Genomic DNA, 26463 nt, shown 5'->3' on the forward strand with positions numbered 1-26463 from the left:
TTGAATTTACTCTCACAGAATCCCAAGGTCCTCTCGTCAAAGGTGCAGTTCACACTTCAGTCACAGGGAGGAAGTAGAGGCCAGGTGCAGTAGTGGCACAGGCAAAGTCCAATCTGAGACACTGGGACATAGTGGGTCATGTCCAACATGGCAGAGGGGGGCCTTGGCTTGGGAGCAACAACAACCACACACCAGAAGTCTATAGACTTTTGGTGTGTGGTTGTTGTTGCCTGCCGGCAGGCAAATGGTGATTGAGGAGGTGCACCACCAGGAGGAAGCAGACAGCTGTGCCAGAGCTGTGTCCCAAGACAAGCAAGGGGGCTGGATAAGGTGGGAGGGTGTGAAGAGGAGGAAATTCACTTGGAGCGAGTTGTGGAATATGGAGGCTAATATGCTGAGCTTTACCATCTGAGCCACATATAAAGTCCTGCCCTTTCCAACCAATTTACATCTGTGGTTTGGAGAATATCGGGCTTTTCTCCAGTGTCTGGCTCCAGCAACACATCCTGGTGTGTTGCAAGACGAACCTTACTCAAGGGAGACACACCTGGTGCCACAACCAAGTGCTGAAGTGCATGGCTGCTGCACTGGCGAGAAAGAGGGTAACCACCAATGCCATGCCCTTAGTAGCCCAGACTTCTGTCCAGGACTCATGTCCACTGAATGCGACTGGGGACTGGTTAATGTGAGTATACCTAAATCAGAGGCTCATCTCCCCTCCCGAAAATTCAGGGTTGCAAGCTACAGCCGGAAAAAAACACGCACTGGCTATGGCTAAAGTTGAAGGAGACATCATGGGCTTCCAAGTGAGAGCCTCTGGTGCAACACATGCCCGGGCCTGATCAGCCTGTGGTGGGTCAGTCTTTGTTGAGGGTGTATTGTGATCAGTGATGGGCAAATTACTTTGAAAAAGTAACTAACTACAATTACAAATTACTTCTTAAAAAAGTAATTGAGTTAGTAACTCAATTACTCTATTATAAAAGTAACTAATTACTAGGAAAAGTAATTTTTGCGTTACTAAAACAAAGTAATATGTCAAAGAATTCGGCTTTTTAGAAGCATGTTTCACACGCCAGTTTCATAGAGTAGAACAGCATAGAGAGCTAATTAACCTTAAACAAATATCCTTTGCCATGGGGGGGGGATATGAACTTCAATAATTCAATTTATTGCTCATCAACATAATATTTATTGAAACTGACACATCAGCAACTGGCATAACAATCCCTTTCAGACCTGATATCAAATGTAGCTACAGTAGAAATGTCTACTAAATCCTGACTGTTTTCTAAACACATACAGTTTGGTTCTAAGTCAGTGGTGCTCAATCTTTTCACCTGGCTGTCAAGGACCCCAAAAGGTATTTAGTCTCTGACCCACATCTGAAAATATTTTGTTTCAGTGCAAACAGTGCAAATTAAAGAAGAAACAAAAAGGCTTACATGTTCAGACAACTGTCTTCTATACATACAGTGAGTAGCCTACTTCAAGTACTTTCTTTGCACAAAACTAAACAGTTAAACAACATAAAGTGATTTAAATACTAGCATAAATTAAACAAATCAGCACTTTATCAGAACAATAACTGTTAGCTGGTGTATGCTAGACATAGTACAGCCTACTTCAAGGTGTTCCTTCATGAACAAAAATACAATTATGATGCATTTAGAAGCAATAGGCATATTGGCCTGCAATGCTTTTAACACTAGTGCAAATGAAAGAAAACAATTTGTCTTGCAATTTCAGACAACTGATCTGGTAGACATACAGTAGCCTCCTTCAAGTATTTTCTTTAAGCAAAGTAAATCATTAATCAAAATAAAGTGCTGTTAACACTAGCATAAATAATAATAATAATAAAAAAATCAAACTGTCTGGTAGACATACTGAAACCTCTTACAAGTTTTTCATGCATGTACAAAAAGTACAGTGAAACAAAATATGAGGTATTTGTAGTACTGAAAATGTAAAGTCAAATTTTAGCAACTAGACATTCATCTTTGCATCCATGCACACTTATGTATTCCTTCATCTATCCAGGCAACCCAGTGATCTAACCATTCTACTCATTAAACCAGTGATTGTACCTTAGAAGCACAAGCTTTTCAAACTTCTGGTCTGACAACCTGTTTCTCTTTGGAGTAAAGACCAGCTTCCCTAGGCTAAACAGACGCTCTACGGGGGCACTGGACGAAGTTGCTGCATTGTATTTTAGTGAGAGGTGCTTTATCAGAGGAAATCTATTCAGATCCGCCATGCCTTTACCCGTCGATTTGACATAATCCAAAATTTGGGATTCGGCAGTATCAGTGGTATCATCCTCCTCTACAAAGCAGTAGAACGCATCGTCCTCATCCTCTTTGGCAGAGTCAGTGGCAGTGCTGAGGTCGTGTGTTGATGTGCTGGTACCTTCAAGCAGGACTTCATCTTGGACTTTACGGCACTCTGCCAGCAGACTTGCCTTGGCCTTGTTCCTTCTGTCCTCTGTCCGCAGCCAACGTAGTTTAAACCTGGGCAGCGTCACAGCAGCTAGTATGGCACTCTCGCTTTCCAGAATCTCTGCAAATCTGGTTTTCACTGCCTGAAATTAAACATGATTCAAATGACATTATTACACTGACTAACACACATGTGAGTGTGCATAGTGCACATTCACACTCACTCTCTCTCTCTCACACACACACACACACACACACACACACACACACACACACACACACACACACACACACACACACACACACACACACACACACACACACACACACACACACACACACACACACACTCTATTATATGCTAAAAATCCATTTGATGTAGCTTTTTTCAAAATGTAAGAACATATTTAAAGTTAGTAGGCTGCCTATTTCTTACCATGACAACTGCCGCTGGAAGGTGGACAAGGATTTGCAGGCCCCCCGTGTTTTCAGGGTCCAGGGTTTGGGAGATCATTGACTCCAGCGTGGGTAGGAGTGTGCCATGGAAGCACCTGTCTTCACCCTGAAGTTTGTCTAAGGCTACTGTCAGTGGTTTCATAACTTTGCAGTATTCCTTGAGGAGCAGAAGCTCCCGCTCTGTGATTGCTTTCACTCCAAACTTGGAGGAGAGCGTGGTCAGCTCGGTGATGGGGATCTCGCAGATTCGAGCTTCAGAATCATAGAATGAGTTCCATCTGGTCGAACAAGGAACAAGCAGCTTCTTCTTGAGGACTTCATCAACGGTCTCCGCAGCCACTGTGGAACGACTAGCCTTGTTCCACAATGCTGTGCATTTTGCTGTTGCACTTCTGTAGGTAGATTTCACATCTGATGACTGTAGCCACTTCTCAACATCAGTACATGAAACCAGATTTAATGTGTGCGATGCACACCTGTGATGTGGTGGCAATGTCACCATCACAGCATCATCAACATCATCAACATCATCACCTCTGTTTTGTAAGACATTATCAACATCCACAAAAGACACAGCATCATCTGCACCGTCTTCATCATCTTCAGACTCGTCATCCTCAACAATGGGCCGGTAGACTTTAAATGCCTTCACAAAATTGGAACCATTGTCTGTGACTGTAGCTGTTATTTTGTGTGAAATGCCAAATGAAGAATGAATATCGTCTAGTTCGGTTGCTATACTGTCATATGTATGACGGCCCATAAATCTTCTGCATGCCAGGGCAGCTTTTTTTCTTTTCAGGCTAGGTGGATGGATCCAGTGGGCAGTTACACCAAGATAACTTTTGTTATGTGCAGTCCAAATATCTGCAGTCGTAGACACATATTCTATCTCTTCAAAAGCCTTCAGTAGCTCTCTGTGCATATTGGCATACTCGTCATCCAGATATGTAGAGAAGGTCTTTCTGCATGGAATTTTGACATTTTCTCTGACGGGTATTTTTTTAATGATGGCTTTGAAGGAGTCTGACTCAACTGTTTTTATGGGCAACATGTTTTCAACGACATACCTGCCGATCAGCCCATTCAGTTCACGCTGTGTGACAGCAGGTTTTTGTGGGAGATCAAAATCCAGCTTTTGCTGCTTAGCCGCCGTGGCCCCGTCATGCCCTTCTTTGCTGGAGCTAGCTACTGATGTATTATTGCTGTCGTCGGTGTTTTTTGCCACTAGTTTTGTTGCTGCATGTGTTGTGGTCAGATGCTTCATTAGATTTGAGTTGCTCGCGGCCGATGTGGACAAACGCTTTCCTCCCGGGCATAACGTGCACTTCAAATACAAGTTCTTCCCCTTTCTCTCAACGATGGTGAAGTAGTGTTTATATTTCCACTTGCTAAACGCCGACTTTCCCACTTTATCCTCCTCTTCTGTACTCGCCATTTCTTCTCTGTCTATCACTTTGGTCTTACCGGTCGAAAGTTGTGTGTGTGCGCCGCACAGAAGCTACGTCGGTTTGTGTGTAAAATAAACTCCTACAAGGATTCGTCAATGATGTCACGCAGCTATACATCGTCAAGTCAGTTACTTCCTTGTTCCATATCCGCAAAACATCACCTGTCTTATCCTTGGTATTGATCGAAACCGTGTTGTACTAGTGTGCTCTCTACTCTGCAGCCCGCTTCTGAAGTGAGGAGGAGGAAAGGAAGAAAAGAAAAAACAATAGCCTAGAACTCATGCTGGCTGCAGGCTTTTTTTTTTTTTTACCATGATCGCGCTGGGGCCCCGATTTTAGTAACGGCAACACAAGTCATGTTAGTAACGGAAACGGCGTTAGTAACGCTGGATAAAGTAATTAATTAGATTACAAATTACAGAGGAATGTAACGGCGTTACGTAATCACGTTTATTCTAACGGCGTTAGTCTCAACACTGATTGTGATAAAAGCCCAAAACACCCGAAGAAGCTGTGGTGCACAACTGATGATGGAGGCACCAGTGGGTCATCCCAAAATCAAACCCTAACCAAGAGGACATCAACATCAACAGCTTTGAACTGATTCATCAAGGGATTCTAACAACTACAAAGAAAAACGATAATAAGAATGGATTTAAGGACAATTTATGGAAGACTGGATATGTAAGAATACCAGGTCATAACTCCTTTAACAAACTACACATAAGCTCTTCAAAGAAGCTGCCAAATATACTCTGCTTACGTATTGGGATTTTGACACTAAATTAGTATTTACCATTGTATTCAAGGCTGCTGCTGGTTTGATGTTTCGATGTGAACCTCAAATGCTATGTGCTGAATATTGTCATCTCTAGAATTTAGTGTACAAATTGAGTTTTTGAGCCACTGTATTTTATATTTCCCTATCAACCCCCCCCCCCCCCCAACAATTATATACTCAAATAAACAAAGTAAAATATTTCTCAACAAACTACTAATATGCATGTTTAATTACACATTGTAAAACACCACAGATTAGATTAGATTGTAAAAGCATAACATTATGACAAAGGGATTGGAAATAGATAATTTAATAATAACTGTTCCTCCTCCTGTGAAGGCTGCATTGCCCGGACTGTCAGCTCGCCCAATCAACACCTCCTGCACTCGGAGGATGTGGTGAGCTGCTGCCTGGACCTCAACGTGCCCAGCATCTCCTTCAGGATCAATGGACAGCCGGTTCAGGGCATGTTCGAGAACTTCAACTCTGATGGCCTCTTCTTCCCTGTGGCCAGCTTCTCTGCTGGAGTCAAGTCAGTGTTTCTCTCTAAGTTCTTTCAACAAATAAACTCTTTTTCACTTTCTTTATGACAGTGGCACATGGTAACACAAAGGTCACAGGTTATGTTTGTGGGCTGGGTGGTGTTGGTCATGCAGGATGTAAAGCACTCTGTTCAGACAGCGAGTGGTGTAGTTGGTACTGATTTCTGGAAGAGTGGTCCCCATGATTTCCCCCACGGTTTTTCCCACCCGCTGGAGTGCCAGCTGTTCAGCCTTAGTGTAGATGGAAACCACACCAAAAATCCATACGTCAGAACACTGCTGATGGCACAGTTGTAAAAGTTCACCATCTGTTTCCTGTTTCCTGGATCCTGGCGTTCCTCAGTCGCCTCAGGTATTAGAGGCATTGATGGGCCTTTCCAACCACCAGTGTTGATGCCCCAGGACAGGTCCTCTGTCATTATCACTCCCAAGAACTTGAAGTGTGTCATCATGTCCACCCCCACCACCATCTTGTGGAGAGCCACAACCATTTCCTGTCTTCTTGATGTTCAGTAAAATATTAAATTCAAAATATGCCCTCTGTGACCACTAGATGTCCCTCTATGATCGTGTAAAGCTTCTACAGTATCATAGATAACCCCCATTACTAATGTGTTTGACTGACAGAGCAAGAAATATGTCTCCAAAAAGAAAAATGTCCACCACAATGTACAGTAAAAACAGAAAGTAGAAAAGAAGCAGTAGAAAGAGTTCAGAGTATGATAGACACTGGAGAAAAGAAACCATGACGAGGAAGACAAGGAAGCCAAATCATTGGCTAAAAGCTGATGAGCAAATTCATAGAAGGTTCTGGAACAAAAGCTGGCCTAGATTATCAACAGTTAAACCTGCACACAGAACCATAAATGTTCTGAAATGACTGGGATATATATATATATATGTATATATATATATATATATATATATATATATATATATATATATATATATATATATTTTTACTCGTCATGATGAATCTTTCAATACGTCTAATTTGCAGTCTAGAAAAAAACAGTAACCAACTTTATACTGTACTATACTGATGTCATGTAGTATTTTAAAAGTGACAGCATAAAGGATGTCCTCTGTACATGTATATAAAAAGGACTTGGGGAAACACTGCAAGAGATTGTCTGATACTTTCAGCAGAAAAGACTTAGGCCCACTTTACAAGACACCAATCAAAGTTTAATGTTCATGTGTCATTTGAAAATGGTTAGCACACACAGAAACACCAGACATGCTGCAAATACTATAGTTTGTATTTCAGGTCCTGGTTGGTACTCTTACTTTTTGTACTACAACCATAGTCACATGGATGTAAAGGGGTCAGCTCATTTTATTTGTCCTTGTTCACGGTAAAGGTTCATGCAGTGTCTGTATGAAGAAATGTTCTCCCTGTATGCAGATGATGGTGTAAACCTTCATTAAACCTTGTCCATCGTTTGTGGATATGCACAATATGATTGTGGTTTTGTACAGACTGAGTTTTAAAATGTTTTTAAGAATGAAGTGATGCCATATTTCATATAGATTTCAGTTTTTACTTTGTGTATAGAAAAATGACAAACACTTAAGATCATTTTTCATCTTCCTGTTGATACCGTCCTTGTTGTTTGAAGTGTCCTCGCTGTTACCTGTCTCAGGGTGCGTTTCCTCCTTGGAGGACGTCATGGGGAGTTCAAGTTCCTCCCCCCTCCTGGGTATGCTCCCTGCTATGAGGCTGTGCTGCCCAGGGAGAAGCTGAAACTGGAGGCCAGCCAGGACCAGACTGCAGCCAGAGACCTCCTGGGTCCCATCATCACCCTGAGCCAGGCCGCATTCACGCCCACACCTGTAGACACAAGCCAGGTAACAAACCAGACCCAGAAAGAAGTAGCACCACAGACCATATGTGTTGTAGAAAAGAGACCTGATCTCTCTCTCTCTCTCTCTCTCTCTCTCTCTCTGTGTTCAGATTGTCCTGCCACCTCACCTGGAGAGGATCAGGGAGAAACTGGCAGAAAACATTCATGAACTGTGGGTAATGAACAAGATTGAGCTGGGTTGGACTTTCGGAGCAGTGAGTGTCATGCAAACAACCCCAATAATGCATGGGATAATTCACACACACACACACACACACACACACACACACACACACACACACACACACACACACACACACACACACACACACACACACACGCGCGCGCACACACACACACACACACACACACACACACACACACACACACACACACACGCCATAAAACCAACAGGAATATAATATTCCTGTTGGTATAATATTAATTTACTGTGTTATTTTTTTGTAATTATTGTCACATTTGAGAGCAACTCAGAGGTTAATTAAATGGTGATTAAACATTATCTAAAAGCTCTGCATTAATAGTGTGGCAATGGCGGTTGACCTGCAAGACCTGTTGACAACAGGTCTTGCAATGAGTATTAGCACACTTTTGTGTGCTAATAGTAGCCAGCTGACCATATTAAATCTAAGTACAGTGATGTGAGTCTTAAGATGTTGACGATGACTCACAATGAAAACAGTGAGTATTTATCAAAGGGTGTGTTGGAGCTGACCCTCTGAAGTTTGATACTGTCTCCCTACCCTCTCCATGCTGGATCAGAATCCTGCCCTGATGAAATTCTCGTGTTGTCTTTTCGCAGTCATCACACCACCTCCTGGCAACATTAAAGAATAGCTGCACTTTGATGTGCTATTATTATCCTGTTGACAAGGTTAAATCTCAAACTAAGTGATTAACTAACTAACTAACTTGGACATGCTCCAATCGGTCTCACATTTTCAATGTTGAGTCCAGCCCTGCACTGGAGTACATATGTGGAAGAAAGTGCAAAGGCCTCTTTGACGTTACTTTCAGCTTTAACACTGCAAAAACAGCCCTACTAGAAATAGGTCAAATGTTCTTCAATTTTGACACATTTTCTTGTTTTGAGCAAAAAACTCTGCCAATGGAGTAAGCAAATGTTGCTTGTCAAGAATTCTTAAAACTCGCACAATAATCTAGCCACTTTAAGACTGTAACATTTCTTAAAACTAGACTATAATAATAATATTGCAAAGTTGGCTTATAAACAAGCAAAGAAAAAACCTGTTGTTTGAAATATTTACTTAAAATGAGGGTTCTTCTTGCTTGATTAAACTTACTTTAAGAATTGTTTACTTAATTCAAGAACTTAATAAAGAGTTTCATTTAGTAAATTAAGCTCAAAATAGTTCTCTTTGAACAAAACCATTTGTTTCTTGATTTAAGAATGTATACCTCAATTGGAGAACAATAAGCCAGAAATAGCTTAGAATAAGTAACAATGTCTTCAAAAAGCATACAGAAACAAGCAATTGTGTCTAAAATTAAGGCAACATTCATTCGTATGTATCAAATGAGTTATTGAAACATCAATAAAAGCATTTTGTATGCACACTGTCAGTGTCCAATAAACAAAACAAAACAGGCAGCATTAACATTCATCCAGCTGGTTTGCATATTATTCAAGAACAAGTTTGCCAACATATGGGGAATATTTGATGCACATTTTCTCATACACCTTCATAATAACAATACCATAACATTATAGCCAGTATTCAACAACATAAAACGTCCAGCATTAATGATAATGAACAACAACATTCCTGCTGTCTGCATAGTATCCTTGAACAACACTGACACAAAAAGAGAGTTTTACCAACCCTGATGAAAGGACTCACTCAATGAATGACTTCACTCACCAATGGCCTTCTTGTAGCAGGGGGTTGAATCTCTGTCATGAATGGTATCTGGGAGAATTTCCGTTTGCAGTACAGACAGCAGTGTGTAGGTGAGGTGGAGAGCATAATACTATGCCATGAGGCAGAGCAGTCCCTGTTGAATGTGGTCACTGGTGTGCTGCTTCCCACGGCGATCATGCAGTTGTCTTCACAGACGAGCACAACTGGACAAGACAAGGGTCACTGGAGCAGGAAACCATTGGGTCTTCTGTAGTCTACATGACAGAGGACAATGAAGAATCTTTTTAAAAGACCGTAAACAACACACAACTGGATAAAACACTCAAAAGTCAAATGAATTATCAAAATCCAAGCTACATTAATACACCGAGTGAAGAAAGGCAAGCTGACTGGGTCTCTTAAAACACTTAATGCTGTTTTCTAAGCTAACTTACCTAAATATCCAATGAATATTTGTAATTTTATTATTATTATTATTATTATTATACAAAGAAAATAATATATTTTTTTCATCTGACTTTGTATAGGTAAATAAAATGGCTGTTTGTGTATAAACTATTACACATTTCCAATGCATTACTTGACACATTACTTGTGTCATGAAGCTTATTATACCTTTCACAACATTACAGATCCTTTTATTCTTATAGCTTACATTGATCATGGAAATGATATGGAAAAAATTGGTCAACAGTTAAAATGACTACTATAGCCTTTCTACTAGTGATAGAATGCCGGTTGTTTTAGTGTTAACCCGTCTGCTTCATAAAATCTCTCTGTCAATCTTGGACAAGAATCTTTATTTAAATAAACCATAACAACTATAGTAGGCTACTACACTCTACTGGATGAAAATGTGACGACATCATATTCACATTACCAAATCCTATTTGACAGAAGACAAGTTAGTTTATATTCTTAAACATATTAAGACAATATAAACATTTCTTGGAATAATTAATAAGAAACAGTGAATATGCTTTCTTTCTGGATAGGCTTCAGATAAGCTTGTGTGTTGAAAATTGCAGGTGTCGTGTGAGGCGTTGATCATATTGCCGAGGTCTGTGCAGGTGCAAGGTGCACGTTTGAGAGACTTGTGCGTACGAATCTTAAATAAATCCACCCGCCATGAGCCAAACAATCTTTTATCTGGGCCGAGTTGAGCGCTTGCGCTCCGACTGCATTCATTACGAAACAACTCGACACAGGAACCATGCTCGCCAGCCGCAAGAATCAGGTTTTAGATTCATGACAGCTCACGTCTTCGACCCTCCCACCTTTCTTTCAATTATTTTCATTGCAGATATAAATGAATCACAAAAATTATAAATGACCTATTTGGGGTCCAAAACTGTGAATTTCGCCAAAAGGTGAGAAGTTGGCACATAAAGCATGTATGACTAATTGGAACAAGCAGTTAAAATGCTTCAGCCTCACCGTAAGGACATGGAAAAGAGCTTTGCTGCTGGTGCCCAGTTTCCTGGGAGGCACAGTGCTGGATGGGAAGAGCAGTGGCAGGGCTCTAAACACCTCTGTGGCATGCTCCACTGGTCTGACTGAAAAGAATCAAGACACAACATCGCCATAAATAACTGGTTAAGCAATCTTCAAAACTATAAACTTAATCAAACCAAGGTACTGTGACCATACTTCCATTCAACGTTCTTGGAGGCTTCGTGGCTTTTTTCATGACACCATAAAACTGCACCTTTGACAAGAAGCTATCCCATGTGTTCTTTTCCTCAGAGATGTACCGGGAATTGGTTGGTTGAATAATCCTCTGCAGCTCATCCAGAACCTGAAAAACACATTCAAATACAGAAAGAAAATTAATAAAAACCAAATAATGTCTGCAATTTGTCCTGGTCTTTGCTGAGTGACAGCTATTTAAACAAGAGCACTGATGTCTAAGAAATATTGAAATCATGTAAAGAAGCCCCAGATGCATAACGGGATAACTCAAAACATGTGATGGCTGTGGCCATCACATGGCACAAGGCAAAGATTATCTTACGTGATCCACTTCTCTGAAACACGGATAAATCCAGAGAAGTGTTGGTCTGTCTGGCTCTTTTAGAGCAACAGTCAATAAAGCGTCTTCTAGACTCAAACTCTCCGTCCAGCAATTGGGTCACTGCAGCTTTGTTCGGCTTCTTGGACTTGTGCACTTCTTGGGGAGTCTTGTAGTGCCTTCCCTGGGTTTTCTGGCTGTCGAAGAAGTCAATCGAATGGGCTAAATGTATAGAGCAGGGGAGAGAGTGTTAGAATCATTGCCATGTAGGTATTTACATATTTGTTATAGTACACTGGTGCAAAAAATTTTAAATAGTGCAAGCAAATAACATAAAAACACTGGAAGAAAATGTGTGACTGTGGGGAAACATTACTTTTCCAAATTAAAACAGTTAACAGTAGGGATGCTCGATATTGGCTTTTCTACCGATATCCGATATTCCGATATTGTCCAACTCTTAATTTCCGATACCGATATCACCGATACCGATATCACCGATACCGATATCACCGATACCGATATATGCTGGCTTTTTACATCAAAACTGTTCGGTAACAACAACATAAAATATCTCCTACTGTGGAATTAACACATTATGCCTAATTTTATTGTGATGCCCCACTGGATGCAAATGTGAATCAAACATGGCTTTCCAAATGTACACACTGAGAAAAATAAGAGAACAACAACTTAAATTATGGAAAAAAGTGCCATATTTATTTAGTGTTAGAGAGAAACCTCAACAACAAACTCAACAACACCACAGACAATATAAAAAAAAAGGAAGAGGCATATCTTCAGTCCATTAGTTGTAAACAGTCAATGAATGAATATACATATGAATGGACATAACTTGTCAAATAATAGACTCAAACTGGGCTCAATCTCTTTTAAGAGGAACAAAATAGTGCAAATATAAACAAGAAAGGCACAGAAATGCTCACAAAATTAAACAGCCCTCCTTTAAAGTGCAACAAAAACAAAGACTGAAGTTGACTCGTCCATATAACTGGTCTATTTCTTTCCCATGTCCTCATGTGTAAGAGGGAGATTGTTCTGTATGAATACAAGCATCTCAGCATCTCAGCAATGTATGAGATTTCTCTTCTCATCAATGATGTGGGCACCAGTGCTGAACACTGGTTCACTGTCAACACTGGTGCAGGGTGCAGTCAGGTACTGGTACCAGTGCTGAACACTGGTTCACCGTCAACACTGGTGCAGGGTGCAGTCAGGTACTGGTACCAGTGCTGAACACTGGTTCACCGTCAACACTGGTGCAGGGTGCAGTCAGGTACTGGTACCAGTGCTGAACAGTGGTTCACTGTCAACACTGGTGCAGGGTGCAGTCAGGTACTGGTACCAGTGCTGAACACTGGTTCACCGTCAACACTGGTGCAGGGTGCAGTCAGGTACTGGTACCAGGGCTGAACACTGGTTCACTGTCAACACTGGTGCAGGGTGCAGTCAGGTACTGGTACCAGTGCTAAACACTGGTTCACTGTCAACACTGGTTGGTGCAGTCAGGTACTGCTACCAGTGCTGAACACTGGTTCACTGTCAACACTGGTGCAGGGTGCAGTCAGGTACTGGTACCAGTGCTGAACACTGGTTCACTGTCAACACTGGTTGGTGCAGTCAGGTACTGGTACCAGTGCTGAACAGTGGTTCACTGTCAACACTGGTGCAGGGTGCAGTCAGGTACTGGTACCAGTGCTGAACACTGGTTCACTGTCAACACTGGTGCAGGGTGCAGTCAGGTACTGGTACCAGTGCTGAACACTGGTTCACCGTCAACACTGGTGCAGGGTGCAGTCAGGTACTGGTACCAGTGCTGAACACTGGTTCACCGTCAACACTGGTGCAGGGTGCAGTCAGGTACTGGTACCAGTGCTGAACACTGGTTCACTGTCAACACTGGTGCAGGGTGCAGTCAGGTACTGGTACCAGTGCTGAACACTGGTTCACTGTCAACACTGGTGCAGGGTGCAGTCAGGTACTGGTACCAGTGCTGAACACTGGTTCACTGTCAACACTGGTGCAGGGTGCAGTCAGGTACTGGTACCAGTGCTGAACACTGGTTCACTGTCAACACTGGTGCAGGGTGCAGTCAGGTACTGGTACCAGTGCTGAACACTGGTTCACCGTCAACACTGGTGCAGGGTGCAGTTAGGTACTGGTACCAGTGCTGAACACTGGTTCACTGTCAACACTGGTGCAGGGTGCAGTCAGGTACTGGTACCAGTGCTGAACAGTGGTTCACTGTCAACACTGGTGCAGGGTGCAGTCAGGTACTGGTACCAGTGCTGAACACTGGTTCACTGTCAACACTGGTGCAGGGTGCAGTCAGGTACTGGTACCAGTGCTGAACAGTGGTTCACTGTCAACACTGGTGCAGGGTGCAGTCAGGTACTGGTACCAGTGCTGAACACTGGTTCACTGTCAACACTGGTGCAGGGTGCAGTCAGGTACTGGTCCAGCAGGGAAGAGGGCCTGGTTGAGCCTCCAGTCCTCCACGGACATTTCATTCACCGGGCTTCTCCTTCTTAGCCACGAGTCCAGCATGTTGTCTTTGTTGTTGTTAAACGTCATCAAGCGCGCGCCCATAAACGTGCCATGCTGCGTTCATGCAGACTCGGAAGTTCCAATATCGGTTGTAAAAATCCGATACCGATATTTCCAAATATTACATTTTTAAGTCAATATCGGCCGATAATATCGGCCCTCCGATATTATCGGACATCTCTAGTTAACAGTTAAAGGGAAATTGATAAGTAACAGGTTCATTTGATTAATTCAACTTGACAGAATATAGAAAGGAATAAAAAAAATCCATTGAAAGAGAGAGAAGCAGTTATGTTAACTTGTTGGTGGCATGTTTACCCCCCAAACCCACAGATGCATACATTACTGCACCACATATATGCTTCATCACCGCTATCTTGGTGTTGCACTAGAGTGCTGGCTCTGGCAGGTGAAAGAATAATGGTTGATGCACTGGAATCTCCATGGTAGTCACATGTTGTAACATCTGTATCCTCATCCTGTCATGGCTTCTTGTTAGGAGGACCTTTAGCCTTTCTTGGACTTTTGACATTTGAGAGTCTCTTCATTAGCTTTTTAGCAATGTGCTCCTGCCAGAAACACCAAACTAAAAGTAGTAGTGACCAACAGCCACCATCATGTCCTTTTATCATTGGGTAGTACTCCACTAATCACTTCGCCATGGCATTAACCTCATGTTTGCTGGGGTATCTGGGGTGGCTCTTGCAATTGAAATCATGTTAGTCATTGTGTTTCTTATGAGTTGGCAGAAGAGTTCCTTGGATAAAGGCTCGACATGCTCTGTCCTCAGCCGTTTGTTCTCAGAGTAGGAGCGTTGTGCTTGCTCAAGCTTGCTGTCTGTGAAGATTACCGTATGTATTATGGGTTGGACATAGTCACAAACTTTGAAGTGTTGGGTTCCTCTTTGGAGAGGTCACTGCTTCCAATGGTTGATGGTGGTTTCTCAGCAGGAATCTACGCCTATAATACATTTACATTACACTTAGAGGATCAAAAGAAATTTGCACAACCACACATCTCAAAAATATAAAACAGAACAGCATCTACTCCTGTACAATACCATGAAAAAATAATAAATAATGACCAACCCTGCCCATTTAATACACTGTACTGTGGAGCCAAAATATAAGAATATCAGGTTCACTCTTCTTTGACATCTACTAAAAATAAATGTTTGTTAGGGGACAGGTTTTAATCACTGAAAATTGTATTTTAAATGAATTTCTTAAATATGTTCTTAGTTTTGCCATGTCGGGATTTCTTACCTCATAAGGATCACTATTTATGTTGTGGTTGGCTATCGATAATAATTAATAATTATCAAAGATAGTTATTAATTGTTATTGAAATGTAATCTGATCTGTATCAGAACCTCGGAGCTCCACCTGTCTTAACAGGAAATGATAGTCAATTCAGTTCTATCAGTCTCATAAGATATACTAAACAGTTCATCAGGAATTTGAATTAATAGTTAAATTAATTACAATTACCAGAATTAACAGTAAAGATTGAAATGTCGACCTCTTCTGTGTCAAGAACTCCAAAATCCTTCATTCACCTTTGTGCTCATTAATAACACAGCAAGTATGATTCCAAACATTATATTTATTAACAATGAAAACAAATAAAACACAGATTCTAACTAACTATATACAGCTGGGTGTGTGTAGGTGCATGTGTGTGTGTGTGTGTGTGTGTGTGTGTGTGTGTGTGTGTGTGTGTGTGTGTGTGTGTGTGTGTGTGTGTGTGTGTGTGTGTGTGTGTGTGTGTGTGTGTGTGTGTAGAGAGAGAGAGGTGGAAGGAGTGTGTGTGTGAGACGTGTGATGAACTACAAAACAAGATGGCGGATCACAAGAAACTCCATTCAGATGGAGGTTATCAGAGAACAGGAAGTCTGTCCTGGGTCTCCACCATGTGCTGGAGAACAATGGAACATGGAAGCTAGTCTTTAGCGTCTGCTTCCTGGGTGTCTCTGTGTGAGGTTCCAAGGCGGACCCCCGACTCGGGATGTGGTCGGCGGGTGTTGGGAGAGAGGATGCGGCAAGGATGAGAGGGTTGACGGTGTTTTCAAAAATAAACTTACATTTATTTTTTCGTTTACTTTTCGTTTTACAAATGTTCACAGGACTCTTTTACTTGCTGCCTCACAACAGGCCAGTAGACACAGACTGACGTGCTCTCAGTCTCTCAGTCATCCAGACACTGACAGCGGGCCTCTTTAAATAGGCCCCGCCCCACCCTGCGTTTAGCCAATCAGAACGTTCTGGGCTGACACAACCGTCTACGGGGTGTTTAACTGATCCTAAATTAACCCAACCAAAGAAACACATGAATAAAGTACACATACATCAAACAAGCATAATTATATACACAATATATACATTATATTACCGTGATACATCACCCAGTCCCCACTATACATATTTACATCCAAAAATACAAACAGTGCACCCCTACACCCAGTGGACTGTTCCTCCTGCCCTGCCCACTGAAAGACAGCTCCTTCAGCGGCGCCAAGGACCAGGAAGTGCGTGAGGTGAGCTGTGTTGACGTGAGAACGGGCTGTCACTTTCTCACACTCTGCTAAAGGACCATTTCTAGAATGACTTGATGTGAATGAGACGTGTTTTGTAAAACGTCAGGAGTCGTCAGATGGTGTTCAGTTACTGTGTGATGTTGTCTTTGATGTGATATGTGTAGGATTGTGAGTTAACTAGTTAGTAAAGCAAAGATTAGCATGCAGACCCTGTGTCTGTGGCAGAGCTAACGTTGGTTTACAGGTTGATAACTGCTCCTAATATCATTATCTATAGAACTCAATCACTGTAACAGAATCAACACATCTTCATAAAGTTAAACAGTTCTATCATAGCATCAGGTTTAACTAATCTCAGGTAAAGCCCAGTTGTTGTTCCCACTTCCTGGAAGGAGTTCAGTTGTTGTCCTGCTGGAGGGAAGCTGGTGTCTTCTCCTGTAGTTAGCACCTCCTGCTAACTGTGGTTGCTGGTTCTGCAGGCTGAGGAGAAGAAGATGAAGTTGATGTGTCAGGAGTCTTTCTTTGCAGCTCCTGGTTGTTCCTTTTGTCCAGACTGAGGAGCTGGTCGCTCAGGTCTGTGATGGTTTTCCTGCTGGTTGAGGAAAACACAAAGAAGTTCTGTGAGGCGTCGTTTCCCTGGTCCGTCCTGGAGGAACTGGTTGGTTTTCCTGGTTGATGGGAGATCAGACTCTGGGTGCTGGTCTCTGGACCAGGGGAAGGTCTGACCCTCGTGGTGGGTCAGCAGAGGAGTTGAGGAGTGAAGGCCCTGGTTGCAGGCCTCTGGTGTTAGCTGGATGCTAACGCTGGGTGTGTGTTAGCTGGATGCTAACGCTGGTTGAGTGTTAGCTGTATGCTAACGCTAGGTGCGTGTTAGCTGGATGCTAACGCTGGGTGAGCTGAGCTGCTGTGAAGCAGCTCTTCTCACAGTGTTCACAGGAGAAAGCTCACTGCCAGACTCTCCCCAAGACTGCTTTTGTAGGCTTTTGTTGAAAGTTTGTGGATTCGAAGGTGTCGAATCCTGAGAGCTTCAACCAATCAGTGACTGGCTGAGTGCATGGTGGAAGTGTCTTTTCAGCAGAAAGCAGGGGAGGGTCTGCTGTGGTAAAAGGTCCCCCCCACTGGGTGTGATGGTCAATCACATTCCTGTGTCTGAATCCATATGTCATTACTGTGTATCATGACATATGAAAATGGTCTTTCCTTAGAAGTGAACAAACTTTCTGTGGTCTTGTGAGATCCCAACAGCCATATGGCAAAGAACTTACCTTTTCATTTTCATTCAACACAAGCCATAGAGTAACTACGCCGGAGGAAATGTTCAGGACCAGGAAACAGATCTTTGACGTCCGCTTTCCAGAGGCGGTCAGCGTTCTGTTCAGCCGCGGTCAGTGGCGCTTTATCGCGGGGACGGACCGCGGAAGCGATGAAAAGGAGCTCGGAGCTCGGCGCCTCCCTGTTCCGGCGCTGTGCTGCCGGACCGCGATCAGCGCCGGAGTGGAGAGCCTCCTGCGTTTGAGCAGAAAGCTCAGACTCCCGTGTCTGTGCCTCAGCCAACCGGGGGGAACGCTCCGGCCACTTGCCCCGCCCCCCAGCGCTGGAGTGCGGGGCAAGTGGCCTCAAGTCGCCGGCAAGTGGCCGAGCGTTCGCTCTCTCACAACAAACACGGAAGTTGCGCTGCAGCTCTCCGCTGCAAAAAATGACTGCTGCAAAAAGTAACAGTGCAAAGTGGAGAATTTAAACAACAACAGAGGATTCATAAGATCTACATCTGACGACTTTCTTTTCTGTTATAATGTCACATTTCTGCGGAGCTCATAAGCCCCGCCCACTTTTCCACGCTCCTCTCTGCAGTGGGGACGCGACCCAAAATTTCGGTTGGGGTCTCTATTCCGTACCGCTCCGTACCGCTCCGCTCCGTCCCGGCACTTGTGTGCGGTGGGACCGGGGCTTAAGAGTGACTGAGCTCCTCCCCCTATCTCTAAGGGTGACTGAGCTCCTCCCCCTATCTCTAAGGGTGACTGAGCTCCTCCCCCTATCTCTAAGGGTGACTGAGCTCCTCACCCTATCTCTAAGGGTGACTGAGCTCCTCACCCTATCTCTAAGGGTGACTGAGCTCCTCCCCCTATCTCTAAGGGTGACGGAGCTCCTCCCCCTATCTCTAAGGGTGACTGAGCTCCTCCCCCTATCTCTAAGGGTGACTGAGCTCCTCCCCCTATCTCTAAGGGTGACTGAGCTCCTCCCCCTATCTCTAAGGGTGACTGAGCTCCTCCCCCTATCTCTAAGGGTGACTGAGCTCCTCACCCTATCTCTAAGGGTGACTGAGCTCCTCCCCCTATCTCTAAGGGTGACTGAGCTCCTCCCCCTATCTCTAAGGGTGACTGAGCTCCTCACCCTATCTCTAAGGGTGACTGAGCTCCTCCCCCTATCTCTAAGGGTGACTGAGCTCCTCACCCTATCTCTAAGGGTACGCCCAGCCACCCTACGGAGGAAGCTCATTTCAGCCGCTTGTATCCGGGATCTGGTTCTTTCGGTCGTGACCCATAGTTCATGACCATAGGTGAGGGGAGGAACGAAGATCGACCGGTAAATCCAGAGCTTGGTCTTTTGGCTCAGCTCCTTCTTCACCACGACGGACCGATACAACGTCTGCATAACTGCAGACGCTGCACCGATCCATCTTTCCCCTACTCGTGAACAAGACCCCGAGATACTTGAACTCCTCCACCTGTGACAAGGGTACTCCACCGACCTGGGTGGATTTACTTATAGTAAATGCAAGCAGTGTGAATGTTCATTTGAAGATATGCAAATCTATTTTGATGAGGATAACTTTGAGGAAAGGACAATAGAGACACATGTCCGGTAGTGAAGGCCGCCAGGGTATCTCAAAAACAGCCTTAAAACAACATATCAACAGAAGACGTAAACTGGTAGATTTCCCAGCCTTTAACTTAATCCAACAAACAACCCAAGATATGATGCATATAATTCTTGAAGGAATTATTTCCATTAGAAATAAAGTGTGTGATGAAACAGGTAATTCTTTTGGGACAACTAAAAGTGGATGTCTTCAATACTGCATTAAGTGGATTACCCTATTCCAGTTAATATTAGATAAACCCTGTATCTTATAGCACGTTGGCTTCCAATGGTAATAAGTTGAAGCAGTCCTCAGGGCAAATGAGTGTTCTACTTAAGATACTGCCATTTCTGATTAATACAGTTAAAGGTAGTGAATACTATGAACTCATTCTTGAACTAATAGAGCTTGTTCAAATTTTGTTTGCGCCCGTTATTGGTCTGCAGACAATCAACACATTAAAAAACACTTATTGAACAGAACTTAAAGCACGTGAAAAACCTTTCCCCAGATAATAACATCACCCCAAAACAGCATTATTTGATTCATGCTCCATCCCAGATAAAGTTACTTGGCCCAATGATCCGTCACATGTGCATGATATTGGAATCAAAACACTGCTTCTTCAAACAATGGGCCTCCAAAATGAATTTTAAAAATGTCGGCAAGTCATTAATAAGGCATAATCAAATGTATGAATGTTGTCAAAATGCAAGTGGTTTTAAACACCCAATTTTTTCTAATGAGTGTCCATTTGGACCGACATCTGAAATAAGCCCCATGTCATACTTAGAAGAAAAAATGAAGGCCTTTGTTGGAAATTATGACGTTAACAATGCAGTTACTGTTAAATGGATAAATGTATATGGCAACAAATACGTGCGGGACAAAACATTAATTGTGAGTGGTGTTTATCCTAATGATTTATCCAAATTTGAACTTGTGAAAAATATCTACATAATAAATTCATGGTTGTATTGTTTTGAACTTCAGCAGTACAATAATATTTGTTTTGACAGATGTTACATGGCATATAAAATAAAGATTCCAAACATGGCACAAGCAGCAGCACTGATATCTGCTGATAACCTTGTGGATTTCACACTATATTACAGTTTTACTCACAAGGATATGACATATGTTCCTGTGAAAGATTGCCTGGGGGATGTGACTGGACGACACAAAGCCTCACCTGACGCATTGTAAAAGGAGCACAGTTTCATGTGGTGCCCTGGGGTGGTGGGTCTGTTGTATATTGCTTGTTCACTGATTTGATGGACACTTTTGCGTTGTCATTTTTTGACTGGCCAACAAGAGCTGATACAGCGGTGCTATTGTACTGACTTGAGTTTTTCATTTGTCAAGCAGTGAATAAAAATATTTGAATTCAAACTTTAATTGGTGTCATTTCATTGCTTAAATTAAGAAGTTATACAATTGGTCTTTCTCTCAAAATAAGAAAAGCAACCATCTCCTTCTCCATTTCTCTTCATGAAAACCATTATTGTAGCTTGTTACTAGTCATTCTAGCTCAACATTAGCTGTAATGTCTTATTAAGACGAAGTTAGATGTGTTTTCTTAAAATAAGATTGCTTTTCTAACGCAAACATTGCTCGTCAACATACTTAATTTTTTGGGTGAAAAATAAGAACAATTTCCCAGAAACAAGTAATTTTTTACTTTCTTGAAAATCCTTTTTTGCAGTGAATTTATGATGAGATTATGAGTGTATCATGTCTGGATCACATTGTTCATCAGTTCATCAGCAGACCAGCATGTTTCAATGGAAACTTAGCAACGTGTAATACAATGCATTACAATAGACGAAATACAGGTGATAAGGTCTCTCTTGTGTGTGTGTGTTTTAGGTGCGAGACGATAACAAGCGGCAACATCCTTGTCTGGTGGAGTTCTGGAAGCTTCCCGAGCAGGAGCGGAGCTACAACCTGCAGATGTCTCTGGAGACGCTCAAGTAATGCACCAGTGCAGTGACCTCCACCGCATCACACCAAGCATTGAGCAGTGAAACCATTAAGACCTCAAACACATTGCACATATTTCACAGTTCTTTAGACTTTGAAATCAGAATTCAGTGAACTTGTTTTGCGTGTTGCAGGACTCTCCTGGCCTTGGGCTGTCATGTTGGCTTAGCAGACGAACACGCAGTGGAGAAAGTGACGACTATGACACTTTCAGCAACGTAAGTCAGCTTCAGCCACGAAGAAATACACAACAGCACAACTCAAACACAGAAAGACTTACATTTCTGAAACTGCGCTCACCAATTTAAAAGGTTCAAACAAATGCGTAAACGCTTGTCATATACAGATTTACAGATAGAATTAGTACATTATCGCTCTTGGCTGAACTTCCTTTGCCTGGGGTTGTTTTTCTTACATTATCCTTGTGTTCTTTTCTGTTGGAGCAATGTGTTTACATGGGCTATAGTTAGTGGAAAATCCAACGAGTTCTGGGTGTTGATGAATTTGTCTTTTTCATTTCAAGAACAGAAACGGCTATAAAAAGTACATTGGTATCAATGAGCATGTCTAACTTATTATCAAATGGGGAAAACATATGTATAAAATGTCAGTCCCAGTCCCAATGTGTTTGAAAGATAATAAAGTGTAAATGACAGAAGTCTGTCATATTAGCATCTCTACATACAAAATACAGTGTATTATACAACTCTCTAACTCCATTTCTGTAAATGTTGGTAATTTTGAGTTCTAGATATGACTTTGTTAGCATGATGTGAATCTTTGTTCAACTTTGATAACATGATTTGGTAGACACAGGAAAACATGTATTTTAGGGCCAAAATTAAGTTTAATTGAATTCATCAAATACATGTATGTCATCTATTAAAATCAGGTGAATTGGAAATGATATTATAATAGTTTTTCGTTCTTGATCTGTGATATTTATTTGCAAAAACTCTAGAAAAGGAGCGATTATCTTTGATAATGTTTTACCTGTCTCTGTGTGAGGTGCTGCCTGCAACATAGGGTCTGATGAAGGACAACAAAGAGGGTGGAGCACACTACACCCATGCTCCAATCCCTGCACTGGCTGCCTGTGTGCCAAAGGATTGACTTCAAAATCTTACTTCTCACCTATAAACCTTGAAATGGTCTCAGGCCTAAATACATCTCTGATTGACTTGTAGAATCTAGAACCTCCAGACCTCTGAGGTCCTCAGGAAGAGGTCCACTCACTGTTCCTAGAGTCAGAAGAAACAAGGTGAAGCAGCTTTTAGTTCCTACCTCCTCACCTGTGGAATAAACTTCCTGAACACCTGAAGACTGCTGACACACACACTTCTTTTAAATCAGGACTTTTGAATAAAAAAAAAAAAAAAAAAAGATTCTACTGACTTTATCAAACTTATCTTATTTAATCCCTTATCTTATTTATTATACTTTTCATCATTATTTGTTTTGATGCATTTGTTTCATTTCTTCTAAAGCTTTAATGTGTTTCTGGAACTCTGTATTTCTTTAATTTCTTTCATTTTTTGGTAAAGCACTGTGAATTGCCTTGTGTTTGAATGGTGCTCTATAAATAAACTTGCCTTGCCTTGCCTTACATTTACAGGGCTGATAAAGGATATATTTAAGGTGCAATAAAGTCCACATTTAAAGCCTTATGAAGGACCACTTTATGTTCTAATGAAGGACCTATTTAAGGTGCGATAAAGGCTTCACTGTAAGGCTTGGTGAAAGACAGAGGAAGGACACATTAAGATCAGAGGAAGGCTAACAGTGAGAAGTACTGATTGGAGAAGAACAACATCTTTTTGACTGCAAAAAGCAGATTGTTGAATGAAAATTCATGTATTTAACATACATTATAATCATCACTTTTCATCAAGTTGAACATGAAATGAAAATTTTTGTAATTTGAAGCGACATTTAGTCTGCAGCTGCCTTTTCTCTGCATCATCTCAAATACTCATTATATCAAGCCCTCCAGAGTTTTCAGTTAAAATGGCATCAATGTGGAAGATGTAAAGATTTATGTCTCTCTTCTTTTCTACTCACAGCTATGAGTTGTCCAGTGGTTACAAACCAGCTCCTCTGGACCTGAGCACCATCAAACTCACTTCCACACAGGAAGCCATGGTGGACAAACTGGCTGAGAATGCACACAACGTCTGGGCCAGAGACCGCATCCGTCAGGGCTGGACTTACGGGATCCAACAGGTGTGAGGCTGTTCGATCTGTAAAAAACTGTACCCCTCCTCACTTTAAAGGTCACCCTGATGGCGTTTTGTCACTTCAAGTGTGATGAGCAACTTTAGGACATTTCAAGTGCATTTAGGTTTAAGAGAACATTGGCACTTGGATGGCGACATTTGGAAATGATGTCCTTTTAGAGAGAAGCAGCAGAAACGCTAAACATGACATAGTTTTCCTGTGAAGCCACTACTGAGAGCTGTTTTTATGTAGTAAAACCAGCTATTTTGGCACACACAAATCAGTGTGCTGTAAACAGTGAAGCTCCTTTAAACTGTCTTTCTTTGTTGTTTTGTTCCACTCAGACAGGCTGTTTGTAAGAAGAAAAATTGTCTCTCCATGTGCTCTGGTGTCATGGTGTAGTAAAAATACAGTTTATTAGAGAAGCGCTGTTAAATTGAAGCGTGAAGATCACACACCACATTCATTGTTATGAAGGAATCCTTCTGGGCAGAGCGAGTTAGTCCGACTGTATTGCAAATACGCAGCAGCCAAATGTCTAAAAAGTTCAGCGTCCACCAGCGCGTATGTCACGAGCCAAGTGGCTGCATGGGTTTTCTGCATGCCTTGTGGTGTGTTTGGCAAGATTGGGATATAATACCAGGGATGTCGCTGGTCGGTGTCTGATCTGTACGACTAGCTACATCCCTGCTGTGTCGCTGGTCGGTGTCTGATCTGTACGACCAGCTACATCCCTGCTGTGTCGCTGGTCGGTGTCTGATCTGTACGACCAGCTACATCCCTGCTATGTCGCTGGTCGGTGTCTGATCTGTACGACCAGCTACATCCCTGCTGTGTCGCTGGTCGTACAAATCAGACACTGACCAGCTACATCCCTGCTGTGTCGCTGGTCGGTGTACGACCGTACAGATTGTATGAGACTGTGTCTGCGTGTGTGAGCGTGTCCTTATCTAACCTCGACCACTGAGCTGCGACAAGCGTTAGTGGAAAGAAAGAAGAAAGGAGGGAAGTTCTGGTGAGAAAGTGTTTGATTTCCCACTTCCTTCACACAGAGATCAGAGTGGCTTTTGGAACCCTCCCGGATCGCTGGTGTCTGAGGTGCAGAAACCAAGACTCCTGCACGCGATGGTGCTCGTTCACATGCGTACACAAACAGACAGCAACTTCATGCTACCAGATTTCAGCTTGATTAAAGTAAAACACAGACACAGTAAAACACATTGCATATTAGCTTCCAAATTAACTTAGTTCTATTTCATCCCATCAGACTGCCAGCAGCCAGCACTGGACGATCATCCTCACACATACGCAGGTCGAGAATATTATGACAACAAAGTCACTCATGACCTCCGAGTTGCTCTCATGATATTTAGTCACTTGACACCAGAAGCTCAGTCCCTTTTCACCTACTCGCTAGCAGGTTTGTATGTGTGGCTCGTGGGCGTGATATGGCTGAATTCCACTGCTTTCAAGTTGTTTGCTGCTTGTTGCTTGGAGCCCTGCAACCTGTGGGTGACCTGTGAGTCATCCAGCCCCACAAGGGCTGCACACGCAGTGTTTGTGTGGACTTTCATCAGAGCTTAGTGGGAGCCATTCAATCCCTGGAGAGTCCATTGATTGTGTTTTTGACCGGTGCTTTATGCTCAGTAGAGTTTATTTGTAGCCTCCTGCCTCAATTGACATTATTTGAAGCCACAATCTAGCTTGTTTGGTTGATTAAATGCCGTGTTGTTTGTGTCTATCACACGTTTCTCATTATATGGCTGCTTCAATTGAATAGTTTTTCTATGGCTGCAAGCTTGTTTTCATAAAAATTGACAGCAGTGTACTTGTATTGGATCTGGTACAGAGCAAGTTACGAACTGCCCGTGGCGTCTCTGCTCATCCTGGTTGGTTCAGCTTCATGAAAAAAAGGACATAAAAACTGTGGCATTTTGTGCTCAACCTGACTCCAAGAGCGGTACTATAATAATACAAACAGTACTGCTTAATTCATTATAGTCCTTTTGAAATACACACACACACACACACACACACACACACACACACACACACACACACACACACACACACACACACACACACACACACACACACAAATGTGTTTATGGTCATTTTACGACCATTTTATGAGGATTTTATAATTTTATGGTTACTTTGAAGAAATGAGCGGTGACTTCCTAAATTAAAATTATGGAGTTTTTTTTACTGAATTAAGGTTATTTTGTTTAATCCAGAGGGGTTTAAATGTTTAATACCTGTATTAGGGGATGTTTTTAAACAGTTTAATGTTTAATTCTCTGTATACATGGTGTTAAACAGTTAACTCTAACAGTTAAACATGTTAGAGTCGACCTTTGAACGGTTACTTTGAAGAATTTAGCAGGTGTGATACAACTCCCTAAATTACTTTACAAGGGCTCTGAAGAGAATCTCAAAGAGTTTTTTTTTACTGTTTAAAGGTTACTTTGAAGAATTTAAATTTAACTCTTAAATACAACTTCCTAAGTGAACATACGCAGGCTTTTAATGTAAGGTTTAGTTTAAATGTTTAATTCAGGGGTAGTAGTGGGTTTTCAATTGTTTAATTCTCTAAATACAGGGTTTAATGAAAGGTACTGCTTGCTTGTCTCTGCAGTTGGTTCAGTTCTGTTGTTGTGAGAAGGCCTTGAGTCCTGAACAGAGCAGCTTCCAGTAGGCCAAAGTATCAGGGAATGGGAGGAAGGGGGGGCAGAGCCTTCGTTCCACACTCACATCCAGGAGAGTTGGAGACAAAACACAGCCTTGACGACTGCAGCAGTTCCAGCATGGGCAGGCTCTCCCATATATCCTATATATTCACCTTCTTGGCAAGCTGGTTGCAGTG

General features: G+C 42.3%; 1 protein-coding gene across 1 annotated transcript in view; it reads left to right on the forward strand.

The window, feature by feature from the left end:
- ryr2a (ryanodine receptor 2a (cardiac)) overlaps positions 1-26463 on the forward strand; it is a gene marked incomplete at both ends in the record, with an annotated part of 435130 nt that overhangs the window by 146743 nt on the left and 261924 nt on the right. Inside the window, 6 exons of the mRNA XM_080517507.1 lie at positions 5469-5661; positions 7318-7522; positions 7629-7733; positions 21267-21370; positions 21515-21598; positions 23444-23603. Coding sequence (XP_080373633.1) covers positions 5469-5661; positions 7318-7522; positions 7629-7733; positions 21267-21370; positions 21515-21598; positions 23444-23603 — 851 coding nt within the window. The remainder of the gene's footprint in view (positions 1-5468; positions 5662-7317; positions 7523-7628; positions 7734-21266; positions 21371-21514; positions 21599-23443; positions 23604-26463) is intronic.

The sequence above is a fragment of the Blennius ocellaris genome (genome assembly GCF_963422515.1).
Source record: "Blennius ocellaris genome assembly, chromosome: 21".
Taxonomy (NCBI): domain Eukaryota; kingdom Metazoa; phylum Chordata; class Actinopteri; order Blenniiformes; family Blenniidae; genus Blennius; species Blennius ocellaris.